Source organism: Podarcis muralis, chromosome 2 (assembly GCF_964188315.1).
Source record: "Podarcis muralis chromosome 2, rPodMur119.hap1.1, whole genome shotgun sequence".
Classification (NCBI taxonomy): Eukaryota; Metazoa; Chordata; class Lepidosauria; order Squamata; family Lacertidae; genus Podarcis; species Podarcis muralis.
In genome coordinates, this window is record NC_135656.1 from 39,642,039 (window position 1) to 39,664,632 (window position 22,594).

The 22,594-nt window shown below is 40.3% G+C and overlaps 1 protein-coding gene across 1 annotated transcript in view; it reads left to right on the top strand.

Annotated features, from left to right (window-relative positions):
• The first annotated feature begins 1,104 nt into the window (after window positions 1–1,104).
• COX10 (cytochrome c oxidase assembly factor heme A:farnesyltransferase COX10) overlaps window positions 1,105–22,594 on the top strand; it is a 94,213-nt gene continuing 72,723 nt past the window's right edge. The window contains exons 1-4 of the mRNA XM_028717125.2: window positions 1,105–1,262; window positions 4,063–4,186; window positions 4,768–5,092; window positions 9,637–9,761. Of these exons, the coding sequence (XP_028572958.1) occupies window positions 4,094–4,186; window positions 4,768–5,092; window positions 9,637–9,761 (543 nt within the window). The 5' untranslated portion in view covers window positions 1,105–1,262; window positions 4,063–4,093. The remainder of the gene's footprint in view (window positions 1,263–4,062; window positions 4,187–4,767; window positions 5,093–9,636; window positions 9,762–22,594) is intronic.

A 22,594-nucleotide genomic window follows, 5' to 3' on the forward strand; every position in this document is an offset into this window, starting at 1 on the left:
AAAATCACAGTTGTGGGATAAAAGAAGGCACTAAGGGTCAAGCTACATGTGACTGACAGCTGTGTGTAACTGTTGCCTTGTCTGCAGCTGTGGGAGGTTGTAGTCTTGAGCAATGGGTGGTGGGGAGGTGCTTAACCCTTTTTCTTGAGTGATCTGCCTGTTCTCAATTCTCAGTTGCTCCAGCCATGAACAGTTTTTATCCCAGCAAGAAGGTAGCAGTAGTCTTGAAGGAAGCAGCACTGTGTTGGCCTGGGCAGAATTGTAGTCCACTCTAAATGCACACTTAGATGGATTAAACAAGCTGATATGTACAACATTCCACTAACCGCCCTTCTTGGTTTTTGTCATCAGGAGGCGAAATATCACCTTTTGTGATCCAGAGAGTAAAGAGGGTGGGATTTTCCTACTTTTGACTAGCATGGATGCCTCTATTCGCATGCACACTGGCTGTGGTACCTAACTCCCAGCCTGAAATCCATTCCTGTCTAGAGCGTGGCTCAAACTAGCTCATTCTGGCATGTAAGTGGTATGTAAACAAATGAATAAACAACCATCAATAACAACGATCTGTTTCTATGAAACAGAATTGATCCAGGACGTTTAAACATGTCAGTTTTTCTGTGGAATTGCTGGTTGAGCGGCACCAACCCTACCATCAAACATCTGCCTGGAAGCACCCTACTGTATCTCTTGATTTTAGGTACTTTGCAGGATAGAAAATAATGTGCGCTGCCATCCTATATTATTTATAGACGTTGCTGACAAGACCGTCAACGCAAAACACAGCAGCGTGGTCGGCCCGCTTTTCTCCCACGATGTCCTTAACATCAGGGACAGAAGTTCAACAGGCGCAGCTTCGCTTTCTCCCGCTGGCCAGGAGCCACTGCTACCCTCCCCGAGGCTGAAGCATATATGGAGACACCGGGCACGAAGAGGGACCCGCTCTGCACCACCGCAGCGCCTCCAGCAAAGCACCAGCCAGGTGTAGCGCGCGACCTCCACCCGTTCTTTCCCCCTGCCTCGCGCGCCTAGGCTTAAAACGTGACTTTCTCCAGCCGCGCGCGCCGAACTCGCTCACCTCCCGGAAGTCCCGCCTTAGCTCCGCGGAAGTGAAGCGGAATCCGGAGGGCGGCCGGGTGGCAATCATGCCGGGCAAGATGGCGGCGCCCACGGAACCGTGCTGAGGGGAACGAAGGGCAGGGCGGGCACCGAGTCCCGCTCTCTGCCCTTCCTACGTCGCGCACCGCCTCGGGCTCCCGCAGGTACCAAAGGGAAGTTGGGAGGAAAAACCTCGGGGAGTTTTTGCCCCTTCCGTCGGGGCGGGAGAAGAAGGGAGGGGAGGGGAGGGTGCCAAAATAAGGCGAGAAGGGGCAGCGCCTTTTCGGAAGGTGCCAGAGAAGGAATGGCTCTCTCCTCCGGGCTTCTCTGCCTGTCGCCTCTCCTCTTTGCACGGCTGCTTCTGCTCCCGTGTGTTCGGAAGGGCGACTCTAGGTCATAGGAACCTGCCTTGCCCCGTGCCAGACTGTGGCACTGCTTACTAAATGTTATGTGAGGTGCCTGTCAGTGGCTTTCCAGGATTTCAGGCAAGGCCTTCCCTTATCCCTACCTCGGCATCTGAACCTGGGACCTTCTACGTGCAAAGCAGAGGCACTGCCCACTGAACAGAAGCGGAGTGATCGTAAAAGAAACCGAGCCGAAAGAGTGAGCAGCTAGTCCAAAGCAGTCTTCTCCCAACAATGCTATAGATATGATTGCTTTTCCTAAATGGAAAGGGTTTGCTTTACGGGTTCCAAGGCATGCATGCTTGATTACTGAGCTGAAGCCGGTGTTGTTGGCTACAGCTTCTGTTTCATGGTACAAGCCTGTGGTAACTTCTGTGTACACAGGTAGTACCAAATAAATAAATAAATAAATAAATAACTAGCTAACATTGGGGGAGAAAGCAGCCCCCGTTCTCTTCTGCTGTGTTTGCTGACAACAACAACACCACCCCACCCATCTGGCTGACTTGCCCCATCCACTCTGGGTGGCTTCTAACACATATAAAAACATAATGAAACGTTAAACATTAAAAACTTCCCAATACAGGGCTGCCTCCAGTAAAAAGTGCAACTTGCTAAAAAGCATAACTTGCTGGGGTTTTTGTTACTATAGGCAAGGTGAGAAAAATCTTTCTCTGCTTACACACTCTTCTTCAATTATTTTCCTATACTGTACTATCTTAGTTGAACAAAAATAAAAGATGGTGGCAAGGATACACAGGGAAAGAAGGTGCATTCATTTCAGTTGTATGTTTTAAGGCTTATGTTTAGTGGGAGGTGAAGACTAAAGGGCTGTGTCTAAGGCCTCAAGAAGGATTTTTGAGGGGGTTGGCAGAATGGAGAGTCACACCATCCCTTAAAGTTCTGGAAGACATTTTAGGGTACAAGGGGGCAATAAGACACAAAGGGTGCATAGTTTTGAGGGAGCTGAGATCCTTTGGATGGTCTGTGGTGATGGAACAACAGGTTTAAAGGTCAGTGTCAGAGATCTCTTGGGATATGAAAATGCAAGATTAGCAGGGTAAGGTCAAGGAGGATTTGAAAGAAAGATTTGTGTGGATCTGAAAGTAGATAAGACATTGGCAGTGGATGTTGTTCAGTGGTGGAGAACATCCTTTGCATTACAGAATACCCTAAATTCAGTCCCTGGCATAGTTGGTTAAACCACACTGGGAATTGTAGCTGTTTGAAAGGAAGAGGGGTAACAGCTCTCATATGGTTTGACCCTGGTATAAGACAGTTTCCTATTCTCCTTAAGAAGGGGTGTTACATGGAGGTAAATGAAAATGTTGGCAGAGTTCTATGCAGAAATATGGCAATGAAGAAAGCTTCAGGCACTTAGACTTACTAGTGTCTCTTTTTCAAGACTGTAGTTAATGTTGTGATGGGGAGAAATGAGCTTCAGTTTTCTAAGTGAATTCCCTGGTGCACTGGCTTAAAATATCAAGAAAGGGGCAATTTGGCTAGGATGCTGCACACCTTCCTTAGTGACTTTTCCCCTTTGGCCTCACGTGTTTCTTTAAAATATGTTGATTCTTTTATATATTATCTAGACAATGTATCCCTTGCCCTTTCGGTATTTCAGTTGCTTAGCGTGACTTGCAACAATTAAAAACAAAACCATCCCCTACAATAAAAGTTTAAACAACAGCATAAAAATGGAAACAGGTTCAGCAAGTTCAGGGGTTTTGTGATGGAGAGAGAGAAAATGTTTTACTATGTAGAAGTATTTAAGATTTCTTTACATTCTCCTTGTTCTCTCCTTTAAATGTGTATATGACTAAAGGTTTTTCCCCCTCTTCACCGTGGATTTATGTTACTTTCTTTTCAACTCAAGATTTGTGTTCCTTTGAGAGAATATGCACTTTTCCTAGTTAAAATAATGTGTGTTAATAGGCATACTTTATCTGAGTAACTTGTGCAAGCATACAAAAAAGCATGTTAAATAAATGAAATTGTTTGTTCCAGACATAGAAGCTACTTTTTAGTGAGCATTCAATGGAATTGTGATGTGTCGACTTGACGAACTGAAGCACGTACACCAGGCTCATAAACATTGCTTTAGTGTTTGCCTTTATTGTCATGAGACTTTTTACTGTGACAATTAAAAATGAAGTTTTATGGTTGTCTTATATCATAGTTGTAGTTTTTAGGATCTGTAATAAACACACACATTGCAGCTGGTGCAAAAACCAGAAATGTTCTCCTGATGTGAATGTTCAACTCTGGTGCTATTTTAATGGGCAATACCTACTTTTAAGTAAATATTCCATTTTGTTGATGCTTGTCTAGTTATAAACAGTTTTATAGCCAATGGCAGTAGCAGGAGTGGAAAAGATTAGCTTGATCGGTTGTTTGAAAGGAAACACTGAATGACTTCCCCTTGGATTTTGCAAGGATTTTTTGTTTTATGCTTTGTTTTCATTTGCATCTTTTCCTGCTGATGAAACTGAAAATTTGTAATAGTTTCCAATCTAATCTCTATTGTAAGTAAATTCAGACTTTCCCCCCTTACTTGTAGGACTTTTTCCAGCACCTTCAAGAAAAAAGCCATGCAGCAAATGCCATGCAAGTTTGCTTGTTTCTTTAGGGTCACCAAAGAAAGAGGAGTTACATTTCAACAGTTAAATTTCATCAAGCGAATGGTAAGTTGGTGTAATACTGTGTAGTGCTACAAAAGGCAGTGAAAATCAAAACTACATTCATTGTACTGTATAGATTTCTCACATAATAGTATTCATTACTTACAAAGGGAAAACAAAGACTATTCCATGAAACTTCTTTAAGGGAAAATAAATAAATAATGTGATTAGAGCAGTGGTGTGAGGTGAAGCTTTTTCTATAAATATCTGGTGTTAGTCATACACAGAATAGACTGATTAAAATCAGTGCACTTAAATCCCCTGATTTCATTGTGTCTACTCTTGAGTTTGCTTTAGTTGCATATCAGCAACAAAGAACTTTCCTTGTTGAAACAGCATAAACAGTTTACAGCTCAAATTAAAACTATTCTCTAGGCCACAATAGCTCAAGAGAGGTTTTCACCTTTCTGTGTATTTGGGATAATGTGACCTCTGTATCCAAGCAGTGTGATAGAAACCGCATAATCTAAAACTTTTGAGAATCTGAATTAAATTTGTAGATACTTACATAGCTTCATAGGCCCACAGAATCTATAATAAAAAGTAGTTTATTTTATTTTACAAGTTTATATTGTTTTTTTCAGTATGTAACACAGCATAGCAAAGCCCTCAGCCAGCGAGCAAAGTTGAAGTCAGAATCAACTGCACCTCCTTTCCTTGAAGGCCAGCATTCAGGTCAGGAAAAAACGGTTATCCATGAGGTGAGATCGGTTTCACCTCTTCTGCCGCCTTTATCTGAGAAACAAGTTATTAATGAATCTGAAGCACTGAAGTCCACAGTAATCGCCGGAGGCACAGGAACTGTAGTAGGACCTGCATCCAAGGAAGAAAAACAATGGAAAGAGATGAAACTAGAGCTGGATGATTTACCAGGCATTTTAGCTCGTTTGTCCAAAATCAAACTCACAGGTAATATTGTTATTCTTTCAGAGGTGTAGGTTATTGCAATATATATATATATATATATATATATATATATATATATATATATATATATATATATATAGAGGTTATTGCAATATATATATGTGCATGCTTCTCCTATTCTTGTTGTAAAAGCAAGGGCTGCAAAGTTCAATGGCATTTCTCTAAAATGTGCATGTTTGGGATGTGCCATGTAGCCAGGCTTTGAAAGGTGAGTTCAGTTGAGGGTGACTCAATTGAGGATGATGGAGACATGTACTGTACAGCAGTTGTACTCTGATATGAGGAGTTCTTCCTTTATTACCTGTTTGGGCTGCCTTTTTTACATCCTGAGTTGGAGTGGAGCAGAGATTTCTATTTGTGTGCTTGTACCTGGAATTGTCAAGCAGAGTGTGTACAAGGGTTTAGAGAAGAAAGTAGAAAACCTAAGTTTAATATACCCTTCCAACTTTGTGCAAGCAACAGATGGCTAAGTCCCCTTTCTCCAGTGTTCCCTTAAACAAAGTGATGTGGAGAGAGAGAGAGAGAGAGTTCTATGCTATGTGCTTTCTAGCATGAGTGGATTTATATACTGCTGCTGGTGTGCAGTAATGGACAGTTATATTACATCGTGGCTCTGAAAATGGCGTGGGAGAAAGGGGGAATTATTTTTGGCTCTCTGCTGAGCTCTTTAATAGTGCATTAATTTAAAACACCTTTCTTGCTGGTTCATTATGTTTTCTTTCTGAGTGAATAAGATTTGGGTGAGCATGTGACTCTAAATCCTGTTATTTAGTTATCAACCACTGCATCATCAAGCTATATCACAGTGGTTTACAATATAAAAACAAAAAACAAACAATAAAATTAGAAAATGTTAAAAAGAAATCAAAACTTCCCTGCCTGACCTTTGATGGTGCCCATTTTTTTGCCCTTGCACCTGTTCTGGATAGATATAACCAGGGTGCTACAGCATGGTACTATACCTGATGTTGGTGTAACTTCCGGCTGTGCAGGCACAAGGGAACTTAGTCTGTATCCATTCCTTGTGCTGCCAGCATAAGTCATATCTTTCTTTGTGCAGTTTAACCTTGATTTAAACAAACCTAGAGCTTCAGTACCTTAAGCTGAGACTGTCTCAGGCCAAGTAATTGTGTAAGCAATCTGTCTGTTAATACAAAATCAAAGCACTGTATCCAGTGGTCACACAAGTAGATGGCAGCTCACTCAACCAATCTTTCTCTTACTTGTTTCCCCCTCAAAACCTCTTTGGAAGGTTGGGAGGGCCTTGCTAAAGAGTATGTAAGAGGCTGAAGGGAAGTAATCACCTCAAATCAGACAGGGAAGCTTGGCAAAACCCAAAATAAGCATAAATGAGAACCCATATTTGCAGCGGTTGTGTGGGTTGAATTTTAAAACTAAATATGCTTGCTACACATAGTGGATGATGATCGTAGATGCTAATAATGTGCCTCATATGGGTCAAGTAGGCTATTACAATTTTAATTCATTGATTTATTTAAATTAAATACCACCCTTCATCCAAAGATCGCAGGGCAGTTTACAACACACAAAACCAAAATGCAAAACATAACAAAAACAGAAATAAATACACTCCCCCCCACACACCATTAAAAGTCCATATATTGTTTTAATACCCAATGGCCTGGTTGAAGAGGAAGGTTTTCCCCTGGTGCCTAAGGACAAGTGAACATTCAAAAGAAGTAATTGTTCTGAAGCTTGGGAATATTGTATGTTCACTTTTTAGGAATTTGGGTTATTTATACCAAGTACTGTAAAGTCTGAATAGACTAGAGAATAAGCATTGCTTATATTTTGCTTCATTGATAGAATGCTTCTTTAATTAAGTTACTGAGAGCAGAAATTAGTTCTTAAACATTTAAATCTCCTAGACGTTTTAATAAAAAACTCATTATCTTATTTCGTTCCCTAATACTGGTTACAAAACGTTTGGTTTTCTAGGCGGCTCTAATTTTAGTTGTTGTACTCCTACCAAGAATACAATATAGTACTCCTAGACTTTGCAGTGGTGCACATTCCACCAAAGGTATTCCATAGATTTTACAGATTCTTGATAGATACCATATTGTAGTTTCATAAAGAATTATTTTTCTTGATGCACAGAGGAAGCAAAATAAAAGAGTTCGCACTTCAGCCTCTCTTCCTCCAAAAGTTCTCTGATATAACATAGTATCACAATCCGCTTTATTTTTAGGGCTCCTGCTTAGTTTCTGCAAGAAGTGTTACGAACATTTGTTTCAAATTACTGTTAAATGCAAGAATGCTTTAAGTACTTAGCCTCTTTTTAATGTTCATGCTGTAACCTCTAATGAAACATATATAACTACTCCAAACAAATCTAGGCTTACTAAGTAAACAAATTGGTGAGTCTCCTACCACTAGCATTACTCTTATATTTAGTGTTTCAGTGAACAAAGTGTGAGAATGTAAGGAGAAAAACATTCATGCCAAGCGCTTTAGGAGAATGGTAGCTTTCCTTGGGGAAATATTAAAACCTGCAGTAATATGATCAAATTCCTCCCCCACAAATTAAATAAGAAACACACCTTTTTCTGCAGCTTAGTTTTAGCATGGAAGTTCTGAAGCGTAGGGATTTCATTTTAAAAGCTCAAATGAAAAAGGCTGGGATTAAAATTTAATTTTCTATATTTTAAATGTTCTAAGAGTTTGGGTTTTTATTTTATTGCCACTATCAGAAAGTCATAAGCAACCTTGAGATGGGCATATATGGATTTATTTTTTTAGTGTACAGTATATGACAAGCTAGTAGAATCTGAGTATGTTTGTTATTCACATTTAACTTTAGCTGTCAATGTGCAATCTGCAGACTCTTTTCCTTTAAAGTTTGGAGTCAATGGGAAAGGTGTAGCCACTTTTACATCTAGATGTAGCTGCTTTTTGCAGGTCTTGGCTGTGTGATCAAGTTCCCCAAGCACTCCTGAAGTTGCCACCCATTAGCTGATGGGTGGTGACTTCAGTCCTTCTTGCTGTAGGGATCAATTTCCTCAAGGGGAACCTGATTGCACAGGCAATCCAGCCATGTCTCTAGCTGCCCCACCCTATCCTTAGGGTATGGATAGGTACATATGGAAGGATGCATTCCATTAGGTACCGAGTTCTCAAGCTGTTTTAAGATGTCATGGGCCAAAACCAGGACCTCTACCTGGGCTCAGCAATGAAGCTAATGCGAGGGAGGACTGAGAAAGAATTAAAGAATTCTGAACCAATGATTTTGTTTTGAATACAATAACTGAACTGAGATCACAGTTCTTCATACAAAATTAACTTCTGCCCCAATTCCAATTTTCATTTGAGCAGTAAAATGTAGGGTTTGGTGGGAAGAGTCATTTTGTTGCCATCAAACAACAATGTTAGAAGTTTGAAATCTTTGCTGATCTATTTCAAATCACCCAGAGTTTTACCTCCCCACCCACTCTACTTTATAGTAGGCAGCTCTAAAAGTTAGAAAGGCATAGATGAAGGTCTCTAGGTCGGAATTAGAGGCGTGCACTTAAAGCTTGCTTTAGCCAAGGCCCTGATGATGCACTTGACAGCATAAACTTTGTTTTATGAGTGTGGGATACTGGGCAAGCTTACAGAAATATCTATTCCAGTTGGATAAATGAGAATGTAGTGCAGCTGATTTTAATGAGATCCTGATAAGTCGCAATGAAATGACTGCCTGAAATTAATCTGGAGAAATCAATGGAGACTTTAATTAGAACACTGGCTACAGTATGTTAGAACTTCTTTGAGGGTCATTGTAATGATAATGCCATACAGACAGCTCCCCCTCCCTCCTTCTATAAATGAACTGGTGTTTTGTTAAAATAAATAGATTTTGAGTATTCGCTCTGATAAATTTAATTAAAACTTCTTGTCAGAATTTAAAGGAAGGCATTTACCTTTACTAATGGAAACCCAGTGTTTCTGACAGAACTCAAATAGGAAGGCAGCAAAATATGTCGTTTGTGATTTTTTTTTCTCGCACCACCATTGACTTACCTCTCCACCTCCATCTTTCCTTTATTTAATTTCAGCCTTAATTTTTTCATTATGCTGTTTTTTAACTGTCATAAGGCTAGAAGGGTGGAAGAGAGAGCTGAGTAGTGTGATAGTGGTTGCACATGTGACTTTAGCTTCCTGGTTATGGGAATATGCCTAGTTGCTTGGTGAAATGGATACTCACCCTAGGCAAGTTGCTAAAGGCCACATGCAGAGAGCATACTACTATGTGCCAACATGGGAACACACCCTCATATTTTTGAGAGCAGGAGCAGCTTCTTCTATTTCCCCTGTTTTAATCATGAGGCAGGGGGGAGGACACTGTTTTCATGGCAGTATTATCAAAAAGAGTAAGGATGACTCAGAGCTGGAAAACCTCAAAGTTGTCTGTGATGAAGTTGTCTTTATAATATTGTAATTGATATACAGTGGTTCCAGCTGCAAAACTGTAAGTGATATATTTTATTAACATGTTGGTACTAAAGTGTGTGTTTGCATTACAGCCCTGGTTGTAAGTACTGCCTCAGCTGGATTTGCAATGGCACCTGTACCGTTTGACCTAACTTGTTTCCTGCTAGCCTCCCTTGGAACAGGCCTATCGTCCTGCGCTGCTAATTCCATCAACCAGGTTGGTGCTTCATCATTATCTTGTCTTCACAGCTCAGTGCTATGAATATACAAAGTTACTCATTTTTGCAATTCCTGTGTGATGATAGATCAAAATATGAACATCAAGCATAACTTGTTTATTTGGGAACACGAGTTAAGACAGCATTAAAGCCTTGTCAAAGTGGTGCTACTTTTGATGGTATAAAAGCGGCAGTCGGGGTGCAAGCAGTATTTCTGGCTCCCAAGGACTCCACCTATTTTGGCAGCGGTAGTAAAAATAAACAAAATAGACACAGTGCTGGGTTGGGGGGAACTGAGGAAAATTCAGGTGTATATTCTTGAAACTATGGTTTATTGTTATATGAATAAGGTGCTTCTGCCATCTAATGGGAGGGAATTTCAAAGGGTAGGTACTGCCATGCTAAAGGTACAATTCTGAGATCGTGTGGAATGGACCTTTGGATAGGTTTGTATCAGCTGGATGCCCTCCTGCAGAATATAGTGGTCAGCTGGGTATGTAGGGGATGAGATTATCTTTTTGGTACCCTGTTCTCATGCTGCATAAGGCTTTTTTAGTCCAGTACAGCACCTTGAACCTAGCCTGGTAGCTAATTTGCAGCCAGTGCAATTCTTTCAGCAGTGGTGTAATCTAATTGTGATATTCCAGCCTACTGAGTGATCAAGCTGCCACCTTTTGCACTAGTTGCAGCTCCAAGGGCAGCCCCACATAAGCACATTGCAGTAATCCCATCTGGAGTTATGAGCACATAGCCAACAGTGGTCAGGCTATCCTGATACACAAATGGCTGGAGCTGTCTTACCAACCCAAGCTGGTAAAATGCACTCCTAGCCACCAAGGCCTCTAGTGACAGGTATAGATCCAGAAGTGCTCCCAGATTATGAGCCTGCTCTTTCAGTGAGAGCATGACCCCATCCAAAGCAAGGAGTGGACTAATTTTCTGGACTCGGGAACTACCTACCCACAGCAAGTCCATCTTTAGAGGTTGGTTCATTGGCTGTCATTCAACCACTGAATCCAGGCACTGGTCCAGGGCTTGCATGGCCTCTCCTGATTCAGATGTTACAGAGAAATAGAACTGGCTTTTAGTAGTAGTAATACTACTAATCATGTGTATAGGGCAGAGCTCACAGAGCCTTTACAGTGGTAGCTCCGGTTTCGAACTTAATTCGTTCTGGAGGTCTGTTCTTAAGCCGAAACCGTTCATAACCTGAGGCATGCTTTCACTAATGGCGCCTCCCGCTCCTGCTGTGCTGCCAGCACGCAACTTCCGCTCTCATCTCGGGGCAAAGTTCACAACCAGGAGCATCTACTTCCAGTTTAGCGTAGCTCATAACCCGAAGCGTTTGCAAGGAGGACGGTATGTAACACAAGGTTCCACTGTACAGTGATATCTCAGATTACAGACGCTTCAGGTTACAGACGCTTCAGGATACAGACTCCACTAACCCAGAAATAGTACCTCGGATTAAGCACTTTGCTTCAGGATGAGAACAGAAATCACGCAGCAGCAGCGCGGTGGCAGCAGGAGGCCCCGTTAGCTAAAGTGGTGCTTCAGGTTAAGAACGGACCTCCAGAATGAATTAAGTTCTTAACCTGAGGTACCACTGTATAGTTTTTTAAAAAACATATTTCTTAGTTTACAAAAGTATAGTTGCAGGAGGTCCTTCTTGCAACAAGGCAGGTGGAGGCAACATCACTGAACAAGTGACAAATACAAAGTCATAGAATCGTAGAATTGTAGAGTTGGAAGAGACACTGAGCATCATCTAGTCCAGCCCCCTGCCATGCAGGAATATGCAGTTGTCCCATACAGGGATCGAACCTGCAACCTTGGCATTATCGGCACCACACTCTAACAAACTGAGCTCCACCAAAGTCTTGAACAAAATGCTTGTTGAGCTACAAGATTTGTATATGTGTAATATAATGCACCACCCTCAAGTCGGGGGGGGGGTAGAGTAGGAAAATCCCAGTGATTAATTGCCCATTTCTGTTTTATTAAACAAGTAGGGGGGGGGATGGAAATCCCACCCTGTGATGTGATCCTGAAGGCAAATGATGTTTTCCTCAGTCTCAGTCGCTTTACCTAACCTGCTTTTACTTTAGTTCAATACCCATTTTAGGGTTGTAAACCTGTTTTCTGATCTCCTTATGAAAACTGAAAATCAAGCTTTTGTAGTGTCAGATCTTTATGTAGAAAGAATATATTTTTTTGGAGTTCAGAGATTGATTTATGGCACTGCCATGCAGATAAAACGTGTAGTGTTGTTTACAACAAAACGTACAACATTGAAATATTGAAAGATTGCATGTTCCTCTTAGAAGTCAAGTGCATTCTTCTGAGACTGTGGAATGGTTCAAAGTGGGAGAAGATTGTAAAGATGAAAGCAGGATGTTTAAAATGGTTTGAATTTAGTAGCTGAAAGATAAACTGCTATGGTTAGGTTTGAGTGATAGTACCTTGAGAAAGAAGCAGATGGAATTGCATATCTTGTATTGAACTTCTAAAACTTACAGTGGAAATTAAAGAAAACAACACACAGGGAAAGAGAACAAATCAAAAGTGATGATATACTAACCCCTTCTGATTTGTGGGGGGCAGGAAGGGGAATGTTTGCCTCAGATAATTGTATTGCACATCTGCAATAGCTGTACTTCTGGCATTTGATGTAAAATGCTTGCTAATTTTTGTTCTTATAAACCTTTCTTAAAATTAATAAAGAAAAGCCAGAAGATGGATGGTTGTGCCTAGCCTAGCCTAGCTCTCCATGCACTGGCAGCACTAAAATGCATTGTACCTGGGCTTCCCTTTGAGGACCAGGGCTTTTTTTCAGCTGGAACCCACTGGAACTGAGTTCTAGCACCTCTTAGTTGTTTTTCTGGCAGCTCTGTAGTGTTGTGGTCCCACCCCCCTGCACGGTGCTCAGGCCGCGCGGCAGGGGCGGTGGGTGGCAGGGCAATTTCAGTGATGCGATGGCGGTGTAGGTTGGTGGCAAAAGTTTTAAAATTTTCCCTGTGGCTTTGGGTCATGCGGGTGCTCCCCCTAAAGAAAGCTCAACAACTTTGGGTGGGTGCTCCCCCTAAAAAAACGGAGAGTTCTGGAACCTCATTTTCTATTTTAAAAAAAGCCCTGTTGAGGACCATTTGGAAACTACAATTAGTGCAAAACACAGAAACATATTTATTAGGCAGAAACGGATATTTTCCAGTTTTGAAACAATACCTCAGATTCCATTTCATTTATCACAGAGTGTTGGTTTTGATCTAGATGTTACCCTAGATGTAGGCTTCCACATTTTGATCACCATGACAACTGTGTCATTTCCCTCTAGTGAGCCCCAGTTATACTCTAATCGTGATGCTGCAGAAGTGTGTAGGGTTCATCCTGGAGGTTGTGCAGCCATCTTAGTTCCAACTTTGGCAGGACAGCTGGAGATGGTTGGCTGAGACACCATACAGGGCCAAAGTGGCGCTCGTTCCAATTCCCTTCTCTGGAGCACTTTCTTAGCCAAACTGGTAAGCTCCATGCATCTCTTTCCTACAGGAAAGTGTGGTGGTGGTGTTCTTGGCTACTGTGGTGTTGAGCTCTTGACATTTGTTTCATTCTATAGTTTAATTTTATTTTTTGCTGTCTGTTATGCTAGCTTCAGTTGAAGGACAGTGATTCTTATGCCTGGATACATGTGAAAATGCTATGTAAGATTTTTCCTATGTTTACGCTGGGCAAGATCCAATTGCAGACTTGGAGCAGGCCCATTGAAGTCATTGGACTGAAGTCCATTAATCGTGAAATGGATCTGTTCTGTTTATCTGTTCAGTTTATTCTCAACTGCAGATGACCAGGTTAGGAATGAATACCAGGATTTTAATATTTTGACATGTTGAGTCTTCCTGAACTTCACCTAGTTGAAGCTTAGAAAGACAAAGGGAGGCTATTCAGTTAGTGGTGCTTGTTCTTGGTTTTGCCTCTGGCCACCTGCCAGACCAGAGAGAAAGAGATCTGAGTTATGTGGGCGCATGGTGTGGTTTTGGTTTCCTGCGGGAGGAGTGCCAGCAAAGCAAGAAACCAGTGAAAACTGATGGGGCTTCCTGTTGGTCACAAGCCTTATCAGTCCATACTGGCTGGAGTGTTGGAATGCACAGTCCACACAGCTAACCACATTGTATTAATTAGGAGGGAGCAGGTTGGCTCACTGCCTTCTGTCTTCAACAGAACATAGAAGGAGCATGTTCTTCACTGCCTTTACTTCCTTTGGAAGGGGGAAAAAAAGCTTTAAGACAAGGTTTGAACAACCACAAACATCTGAATACTGGATTCATTTAGTTTAGAGAAACTCTTCTGTGAGATTCTGAGCAGTGCGCGCGCGCGCACACACACACACACACACACACACATACAGAGGAAGTGCTTTTTCTCCTGTGTATGGCATGGTGAGACAACTTGTAGCTGCCTGGAATTTTTTGAAATTAATAGAGAATGGAGAGCCAATGCGCTTGACTTCTGTATAGTTCATTTGAGATTAACACCTGATGCATCTCTGTCTGTCTTTCTCTGAAGTTTCCTTTTGTTTTGACTGAGCAGACGGCCTGCAGCAGGCAGCGCTTCCTTTCATCTTCCTCTGATGATCAAAAGATTGCCAAGTGGTGGTTATTAAAACCTGGTGTTTAAGCTCTGGAGTGCAAGGCTGTCAGTGTAGGAGGCAGCCAATGATGTAATTTACAGTATATAATAAATATAGGAGAAGTGCAACACTGGAAGTCTATCTCCGTGCTCAAAAATGTTCTGATATATGTTGCTTTGATATTTTAACTGCTTGGCAACCTTCATTAGTGGTTACTGTGAGGATCATAAGTTATGGCTAGTCCGATGATTCATAATTGTAACTCCGCTAAATCGGTGAGCATCAAGAAATCCTCAATACTGAAGACGAATGGTTTGACCAGTGATGGTATTATTTCATGAGCTGCGAAAATGATGAGCACTTAGAGACCCAACCTCCACAAGTACAATAAATTTTAAATGCAGAGATCATCTTTCTAAAGCATAAATTATTTGACCTGTGGCTGAAACTTGATAAAGGATCTTGGGAAGAATGTTATAAATTAGTGGGTGCCGTTGTTAGCAGAGTGTCTCAGATAATAAGCATAACGAAGGGAGGAGGGAAACCTTTGCAAGCATTTGTGTTGTGTGCATGCATTATATTTTGAATTAAATGTCCTGGCAAGGGTGAAAAAAATAGCTGTAGAAACAAACTGGAGAAAGTAACAAGTTATTTTCCTTTTCACAAATTGTTTCATTTAGTCATGCTTATTTATAAATATGAAGCATGTCAATGTGGAGCAACATTCATGCTTGTAATCCTGTGAATCCCAAGTATACTTTGGAGACGGCATGGCTGCTGAGAGTTTTGAGTGTGTACTGGCAAACATTTCTGGTATGAGTCAGGGTGACAAAAGCCTAACTTACCTGCTTCATAACAAAGCACTGTATGCAACAGAGATGTAAAGTGGGACTGCATCATATTTTTCTGCTATTTGTACCCACACTGCTGTTTTAGCATTGGTTGATAGTGTCTATATGCACAAAGGGAGATGCATTCCTATATAATTTTAAAAAACAGGCTCTGATAACTCACTGCAGAGACCCTCTTAAAATACTGTAGCTGAGAGCAGCCTCCTGCATTAACTTAGAAAGCCCATTGTGCGTGTGCATGTGCGTATACAGGTGATTTCATGTTCGCATTACAAAACTTCCAACAAAATTTTGGTTTTGTAAGAAACAATGTAAAGCAAAATTCTCCCCTCATAATAAACATCAATCAGAAGAAGATCAGAATGCAGCTAATATGGGAACAACTTTTGTACAATAATTAATAGAAGATTCCCCCCTTTAAATTAAGGATTGTCTGAGACATGTGAAGATGGGACATAACAGAAAAGTACAAAATAAGGAGACAAAATACATAATAAAACAAAAACAAACCAATAATCCCCCTCCTACAAGCATATTTTAAATGCCATGGAATGCTAATCAGCCAAACAGCTGGTTGAAGAGCAATGTTTTCGCCAGCACCTAAATATAAATAATGAAGGCACCAGGCAAGCCTCCCTGGGGAGAGCATTCCATTAACAGGGAGCCACCTTCCAAGATGTCTCATCGAGGAGGCACACAAAGAAGGGCCTCTGATGATGATCACAGGGTCTGTGTCAGTTCATATGGGGAGACGGTGTCCTTGAGGTATTGCGGTCCTGAGTCATTTAAAGCTTTACAGGTCAAAACCAGAACTTTGAATTGGGCCCAGAACTGTCTTCAGAGACAGCCCTACATATAATGTGTTGCATTAATCTAACCTAGAGGTTTGCAGTGCATAGACAACAGAGGTTAGGCTACCCCTGTCCAGATGGGGTACAGAAGGGCCACCAGCAGAAGCTGATGGAAGGCACTCTGCCGCACTGAGGCCACCAGAGCCTCAAGCGACAGCAAAGGATCCAGAAAGAACCCCAAGCTACATACACATTCTGGATAATCCCACTCAGCAGTTTCATGTAGATGTTACATGACTACATCATTTTTTATTTTGCTAGTAATTGATTTCTGATATACCTTCTTACCTCCTTCTAATCTGGTGGGAACTCTTTCATTTAGCAATACTGCCAGTAGATGTTTCATTGGCTGGTTGTTTCTAGAACTTTCACTTTGGATAATGGCTGTCTCATAAATTCATAGTTCCAGACTTGGTTAAAATCTCATACCAACCAGCATAGAGTCTGGAGCACATTTTTAATAAGGAGCTGGAGTCCAATGTCAGGTTATGCTTCCTAGCCCTTAGGCTACATTTTGTATGTTATTCTTATTCCTGTACCATTTGTTCAATTAACTTTATTCATAAGGGTCTGGATTCACAAGTACCCAAGATCAATACATAGACAAAACAGTTTTGGTATAATCATTGAAATATGCTAATTAGACAGCAACAGATTTGATGGTAAAATTTATTCTAAGGTGTTTGAGCAGAGCAGGTTCACATGAGTGAACTTTTTGACTGTACTTTCTACTCACTTATATGAGATTGCTTATTTCACTTTTAGCCAGTCTTTCATTCCATAGAGTCCCAGGACAGCATACAGCATACAAACCCCAACAAAATTCTGACCCACACCACACACAATAACATGGTGAAAAACTAACAGCATATATATACAACCATATAGCAGTTCAACAGCAGGCATAAAAATAGAGATCACTAATCTCCACACCCAAATACCCTCAGGGAAAGATGCATCTTCAGGTGATGCCAAAAGGTCTTTGAAGAGGAAGACAACGGTATCTCCTTTGGGGGAGAGTTCCACAGATGAGGGGCCACCACAGAGTGTTGTCTTGCAATGTATATGAGTGTGGGTTGTAGAGCTTAGCTCCAGCAACTTCAGTCATCACTGACACTCTTTGACTTTGCTGTTGCTGCAATTTGTAAGCCGCTGCCTCTCATGTTTATTTCTCTCTCATAAGCTCATGATTCTTGAGAAAAGCAGCAGAAGGTAGTTTGTGAACTAGATATTTGTTGCAAGCCGGTCTTAAAATATAACATGCACACACACACTTGCTTCATCTGTGTGGTTTTTTGGTGGAGTATATTCTAAATTAGGTTTACGACCAAGGTTAAGTTATACTCTGTCCAGATGTGGTTAAGGCTGTGAGAAACTAGCATGTTGTCAATTTACTTAACTTTTTTTATTTTTTTAAAAATGGAAAGTTGGGAGAGGGGAAGCAATTTACCTTTATGATTGATCTTCAGGAAAACTTTAGTTGTGGTGCTCCCTTTAGATGCAGTGCCAGATTTACCCCCGGAAGCACCAATGGCTGGAAGAACAAAGACTTATTAAAGGGTTGCAGTGATGGAATGTAGAGATAGCATCAGACAAAGAGAAAACTTAGTAGTTAATAAAATTAATCTGCCTGTGTAATCTGCAGTGGCACTACATTCCCAAATATACTTATCTCTTAAAATACAAGAATGATTAGGTTTTGTTCTCTAGCTTGTAGGGTAGCTGCCTGAACAGTTTCAGATTAAGAATGCCTCTTGCATGGCAACAAAATATTAAGTGATGAAAATATTAGTGGAAAGCTGCTTATCTACCAAAAGTTACTTTAAATAGCCTCAGAATTGGAATTTCTATGCATTTTGGGCCTTAAATGTAATGTTTGGAGCCCAGTAATAACTTTCATCTATTTTCTCAAGGATAACCCAAGATGTGAATGGATTATTATTTTTATGGTTTTAATGATATTAAAATCAAAATTTTTCATCCATTTTCAGAAATGACTATTTCACAATTCCAGGAAAAGTAAAATCTACACTAATAAGATGGCCCCCCTACCTATCAATAATATCTTGTAGGAAAAAACACATATAGTAATATTTACAGTAATATAGAAAAATATTACTGTAATACAACCGGTTTCTCACTTAATAAATGAAATATCTGAGGGAATAGCATGACACTCCTGTTCCGTTATCGCTGCTGTTGCCCTTTGGATATGCTTCTGCTCTGAAGTTATGGAAGTTGACAACACCAAATGTTTCTGTACTGTTGGTTTTCAGTCTATTAATTCTTGATAGGAATTAAGACCATCAATGGTACAGCAGTGGCTCTGTCACAAAACTATTGTTGTATGTAGACTTCTAATACAGAAGGAGCAACGTATGTGCAACTTGGATGCTTGGGCATCATCAGAAGGAAAGAGTAGATGGTAATTAATGCCTGTAGGGCCAAGACAAGTGTTATACATTTTTGAAGTACCACAGGCAAAACGTCTCTCTTCTGTTTATCTTCTCTACATCATCTCGTTTCTTATTACAGCCAAGCTGTATGTAATGTTACCAGTAGACTCATGACAACCCATTTCAGGCAGAGGCTTTTTCAGTTAAGTGAAGGGGCTTCATTTCACGTAATCCTTTATTTTATTTTATTTTTTTTAAAAATAGGTGGGAACTTTTTTGGACTGAGCTTTTACAAGGTACATTAGCAGCTTCAGAAAGTAAGTCCTCTGTTTATTAAATAGCACAGGAGACAAAACAGTCCATTTGGAAGTGCTTCTTTTTACAAAAATATTTGAGAAATGGTTTTGCCCAACCAGACTGCATTAAAAACTGGGAGAAAAACATTATACACCAACTAAACATCTGCCCTTTTTAACTAGGCAGTTAAAATAGCATGATTCTCTGGATGTTTCCATCAAGAGTTCTCTAAAGTCTTAGACAGTTTAAATGTACTTGGTAGAGGACAGCCTGCTTAATCCTGGCTGTCTACTCTTTGACATTACAGGTTTTCTCATCATAAGCAAGTTACAAGTTTCTTTATGGTTAAGACTAGTCACATCTGCTCTAGTGGCATGTGTCTGAAGGGTAAAACGTTTCCTAAAGCATGTTCAGTTGTCTTGATTTTATATAAGAACACAAACTTGGCTTGGCCTTTACTCTCAACCTCATTAGTAAGAGTACAGTGTTCTGCATGTTTACTTAGAAGTAAGCTCCTAAATAAGTGTGCCTTAGATTGCAGACTTGGTTGGAGTCATCACTGCTTCTGCTGGATAACCTGGTGTTTATGCAAGAGAGATACAAAAGCTTGTGGCCATTTCCCACATGTTCTTTTCTACACACACAAAATGTGTCTTAAGGGCAGTGTTTAAACTCCCATTGTTCTTGGCACAATTTGTGACAGGGAATTTCATTAGCACGAGCAGTTTCTGAGCTCTGGGCGCAGTACTGCGACTAAGATTTCAGATTAAAACTGCAGAATGGAATGAAAGGAGGACCTCCCCATTTCTAGCTACTCTCTGAAGACTGGAGCAGAGACCTGCTTAAGAATATTCGGGGGGTGGGCAGGGGAAGGACTAGACCATGTGAAAAATGAACATAATATTTTAGCTGTGGTTCATTTTCAGCTTTGTATTCTTGTCATTAAAAAGTGTGCCTGGACATTCTGTTGTTGTGCCCATAACCTAGGTTTAAGGTGCCATTTAGCTCCTAGCTTTCATAGGGGGGGAGTGTACACTTTCTGCTCACAGAATTGGTGGGGGGAGGTACACTAGAAACATGGAATGACCTTTTTGGAGGAAAATGGGGTGCAATCCACATAACCCTTAAAATGGAGAGCAATTAATGAAGTAATCACATGTGCAAGGCTTATTTTTCTATGTGAACTAAGTCTGGCTTCTTATTGGTCTTTATGTTTCAATGTAGTTAGCCTTCACAGGAAAAGTGAGAGTCCTTGTATCCCAAGTTAGTCCATGCTACTAAGTAAGCCACTTTCAGTGTTGTGTTGTTGACCAGTGACAGCTACTAACTTGATAGAACATACAAAAGAAGTGTATAATTAAATTTGGGGCAACTCTTTCAAGGCACACCTAAACCAATCTCTTGATTCCTTTGAGTACCCAGGGCTGATTTCAGAACTATAGAAATGACAGGATTTAAATGTCTCAGTATGAATTTACCTGACCAAGTTCTAATCTTACCAGAATTTACTCAAAAAATTCCTACAAGGTACAAATGCTTCTTTACAATTATTTGGTACCTCTGAGTTCCATTTCTTAAAACATTGTGACAATATAACACATAGCTGCTCTTTGTGAAATTTAAGTCTGTTTAACACTGGCATCTTCAAAGACAATAAAAATTCCAGCCTGCCGTTTATCTATTCCCATGTGAAGAGTTACTGTACTGTATATTGTATCATTCCATGGGAAATTCTTTGGCTTAATAGTTTCATTTATACAGTTGTCCGAGGTCAATTTTCTATTTTGCAGTTGTCAAACAGCTGCCAAATTAAGCGGCTATACTCCAAAGTTCATTTACATTTTATGCCATTCTTAGGGTGTCTGCTTCATATCTTAATATAACTAATGATTTAGCTGTGGATCTCCGTCATCCTTCCCCACAGATGTTCACACCCTCATGTTCTTTGAGTGCTTAGCAAGTAGCTTTGTTTCTCTTCCAAGGCTTTTAAAAAAAGGTTTAGTCATTTTAAAAGAGAAAACTATCTCCCTAACAGAAAACAAACATGAAATAGCTGGTAACTGTGATTAATTTGGTAATGCTTCAGTAGAATAGGTTTTTGTTTAGTTTTTTGACATTCTCTTCCATTTTTTTATGTTGCTGGAGTAGAAGGTTTGGGGGGGGGTAGAATTAACATCTGCAAAATGCCCACTGTTCCTTGGGTTTACTAATTGATCACAATAATTATTACGTATTTTGGTTTTCTACTTTGTAATGATTTTGTGCGGTTCCTTTGAAAAGCACACGCTGGAAGGAACTTTATCCAGTGAAGTATCTCTGCAAATCAAGGCATTTTTTTATTGCTGAAATATCAAAGGATTCCACTTTAATAAGGGAACATAGACTACAGTGGAGTTCATTTGTGGTTTTGTAGCATATTTCTTATTTAGTGTAAATGTACATGCATGGATGAAATATTCAGGATTTTTAAAATGTAGTGCCATGATCAAAGGAATATCTCTCCTAATGCCATTGATGTCTTACTACAAAGTAGTCAAATAGCCTGGGGTCACCATCCACTTTATAAAAATTCCTTAAAGACAGGTAGGACCCTTGGGTGTTAAATGGATACTTGAGAGTTTGGTATATTTTCTGTCGAAGGAGCAGCAGAGATATATTTACAAGTACTGCCATTCAGGATAGTGCTGAGGTTTAAAGGGGCCTTGTTAAAAGGTAGCCCTAAATTACAGGCTTGCCCCCAGTGCATCATGCCAAAAAAGTTTCTGTCTCGTTCCTTTCCGAACTTGGTCAACCCTTCTCAGGACCATGCATAGACAATATACTCTAAGAAGCAGCTCATATTTGAATGTTTTAAGAGAAGCGTTTTAAAACCCCGTTGAGGTTATTGTGTGCAAATCATTTGAACTTACTGTGTTTGTACTAGGTAAAGGAAAGCAATACGCTTGCTAGTTGTATACTTTCTTAAGCAATGATTGGTGCTTTCGGTTGATGGGTTTGTCATTGGGATTGCAATAAAATGCAAGCCAAGGTGAAATTGGATACAGGTTGGGAGAGCAGATAAAACCAAGTGAAAATTAATGGCAGATGTAAAAGTTATCAGAAAAAGTCTAATAGACTACGGTCATCTGTTAGTAGCGCTTTAGTAAAAGTATTTTTTCCTTTACCAGATGTGTCTTGCAGCATCTTCAGAGTAAATCATCAGTTTGACTCCTAACATTTTACGTATTGTACGTGGTTGAATTATGCTGTCCTTTCTTGTACCGGTTTGTGGTGGTTAGAGGAATAAAGTGTGTGTTCTTAATCTAGACATAATCATAAATGTAGCATCTGAATTCCAGCTGCTGAACTGTTTGCCATGGTTTGTTATAAGAAAAGGAGATGGATATATTTTGTCTCCCTCACTCTTGACTGACCTATAGTTCCATCTTCAGTATTCTAGTACCTCATGCAAATATCCCTCTATTATATGGGATGGCCTGTTAATGTCTTTCTCTTCCATTGCCTGGTGAAAAGTTCAGGTGTGGTTGTTGTAAGTGGGTAGACTGAGGGCTTTATCTGAATCATAGCCATAGGTTATTTCTTTCCTTGCCTGTATTCAGTGATATTTGTTTTAATGCAAGCCAGCCCCCCTCCCCTTTTTGCAACTGAGTTATCCTTATTATCTGCAAGTTCATAATGAACTAAATTGTGCAATCACACATTTAGCAAATTCTTGATCTCATATCTTGCTTTGTTTTGCTGGGGTGTTGGGAACTGTTCAGCAACGACAAAAATGCCTAGGGTTTCAGCTGCACAAGAAATGTTTTTATTTTT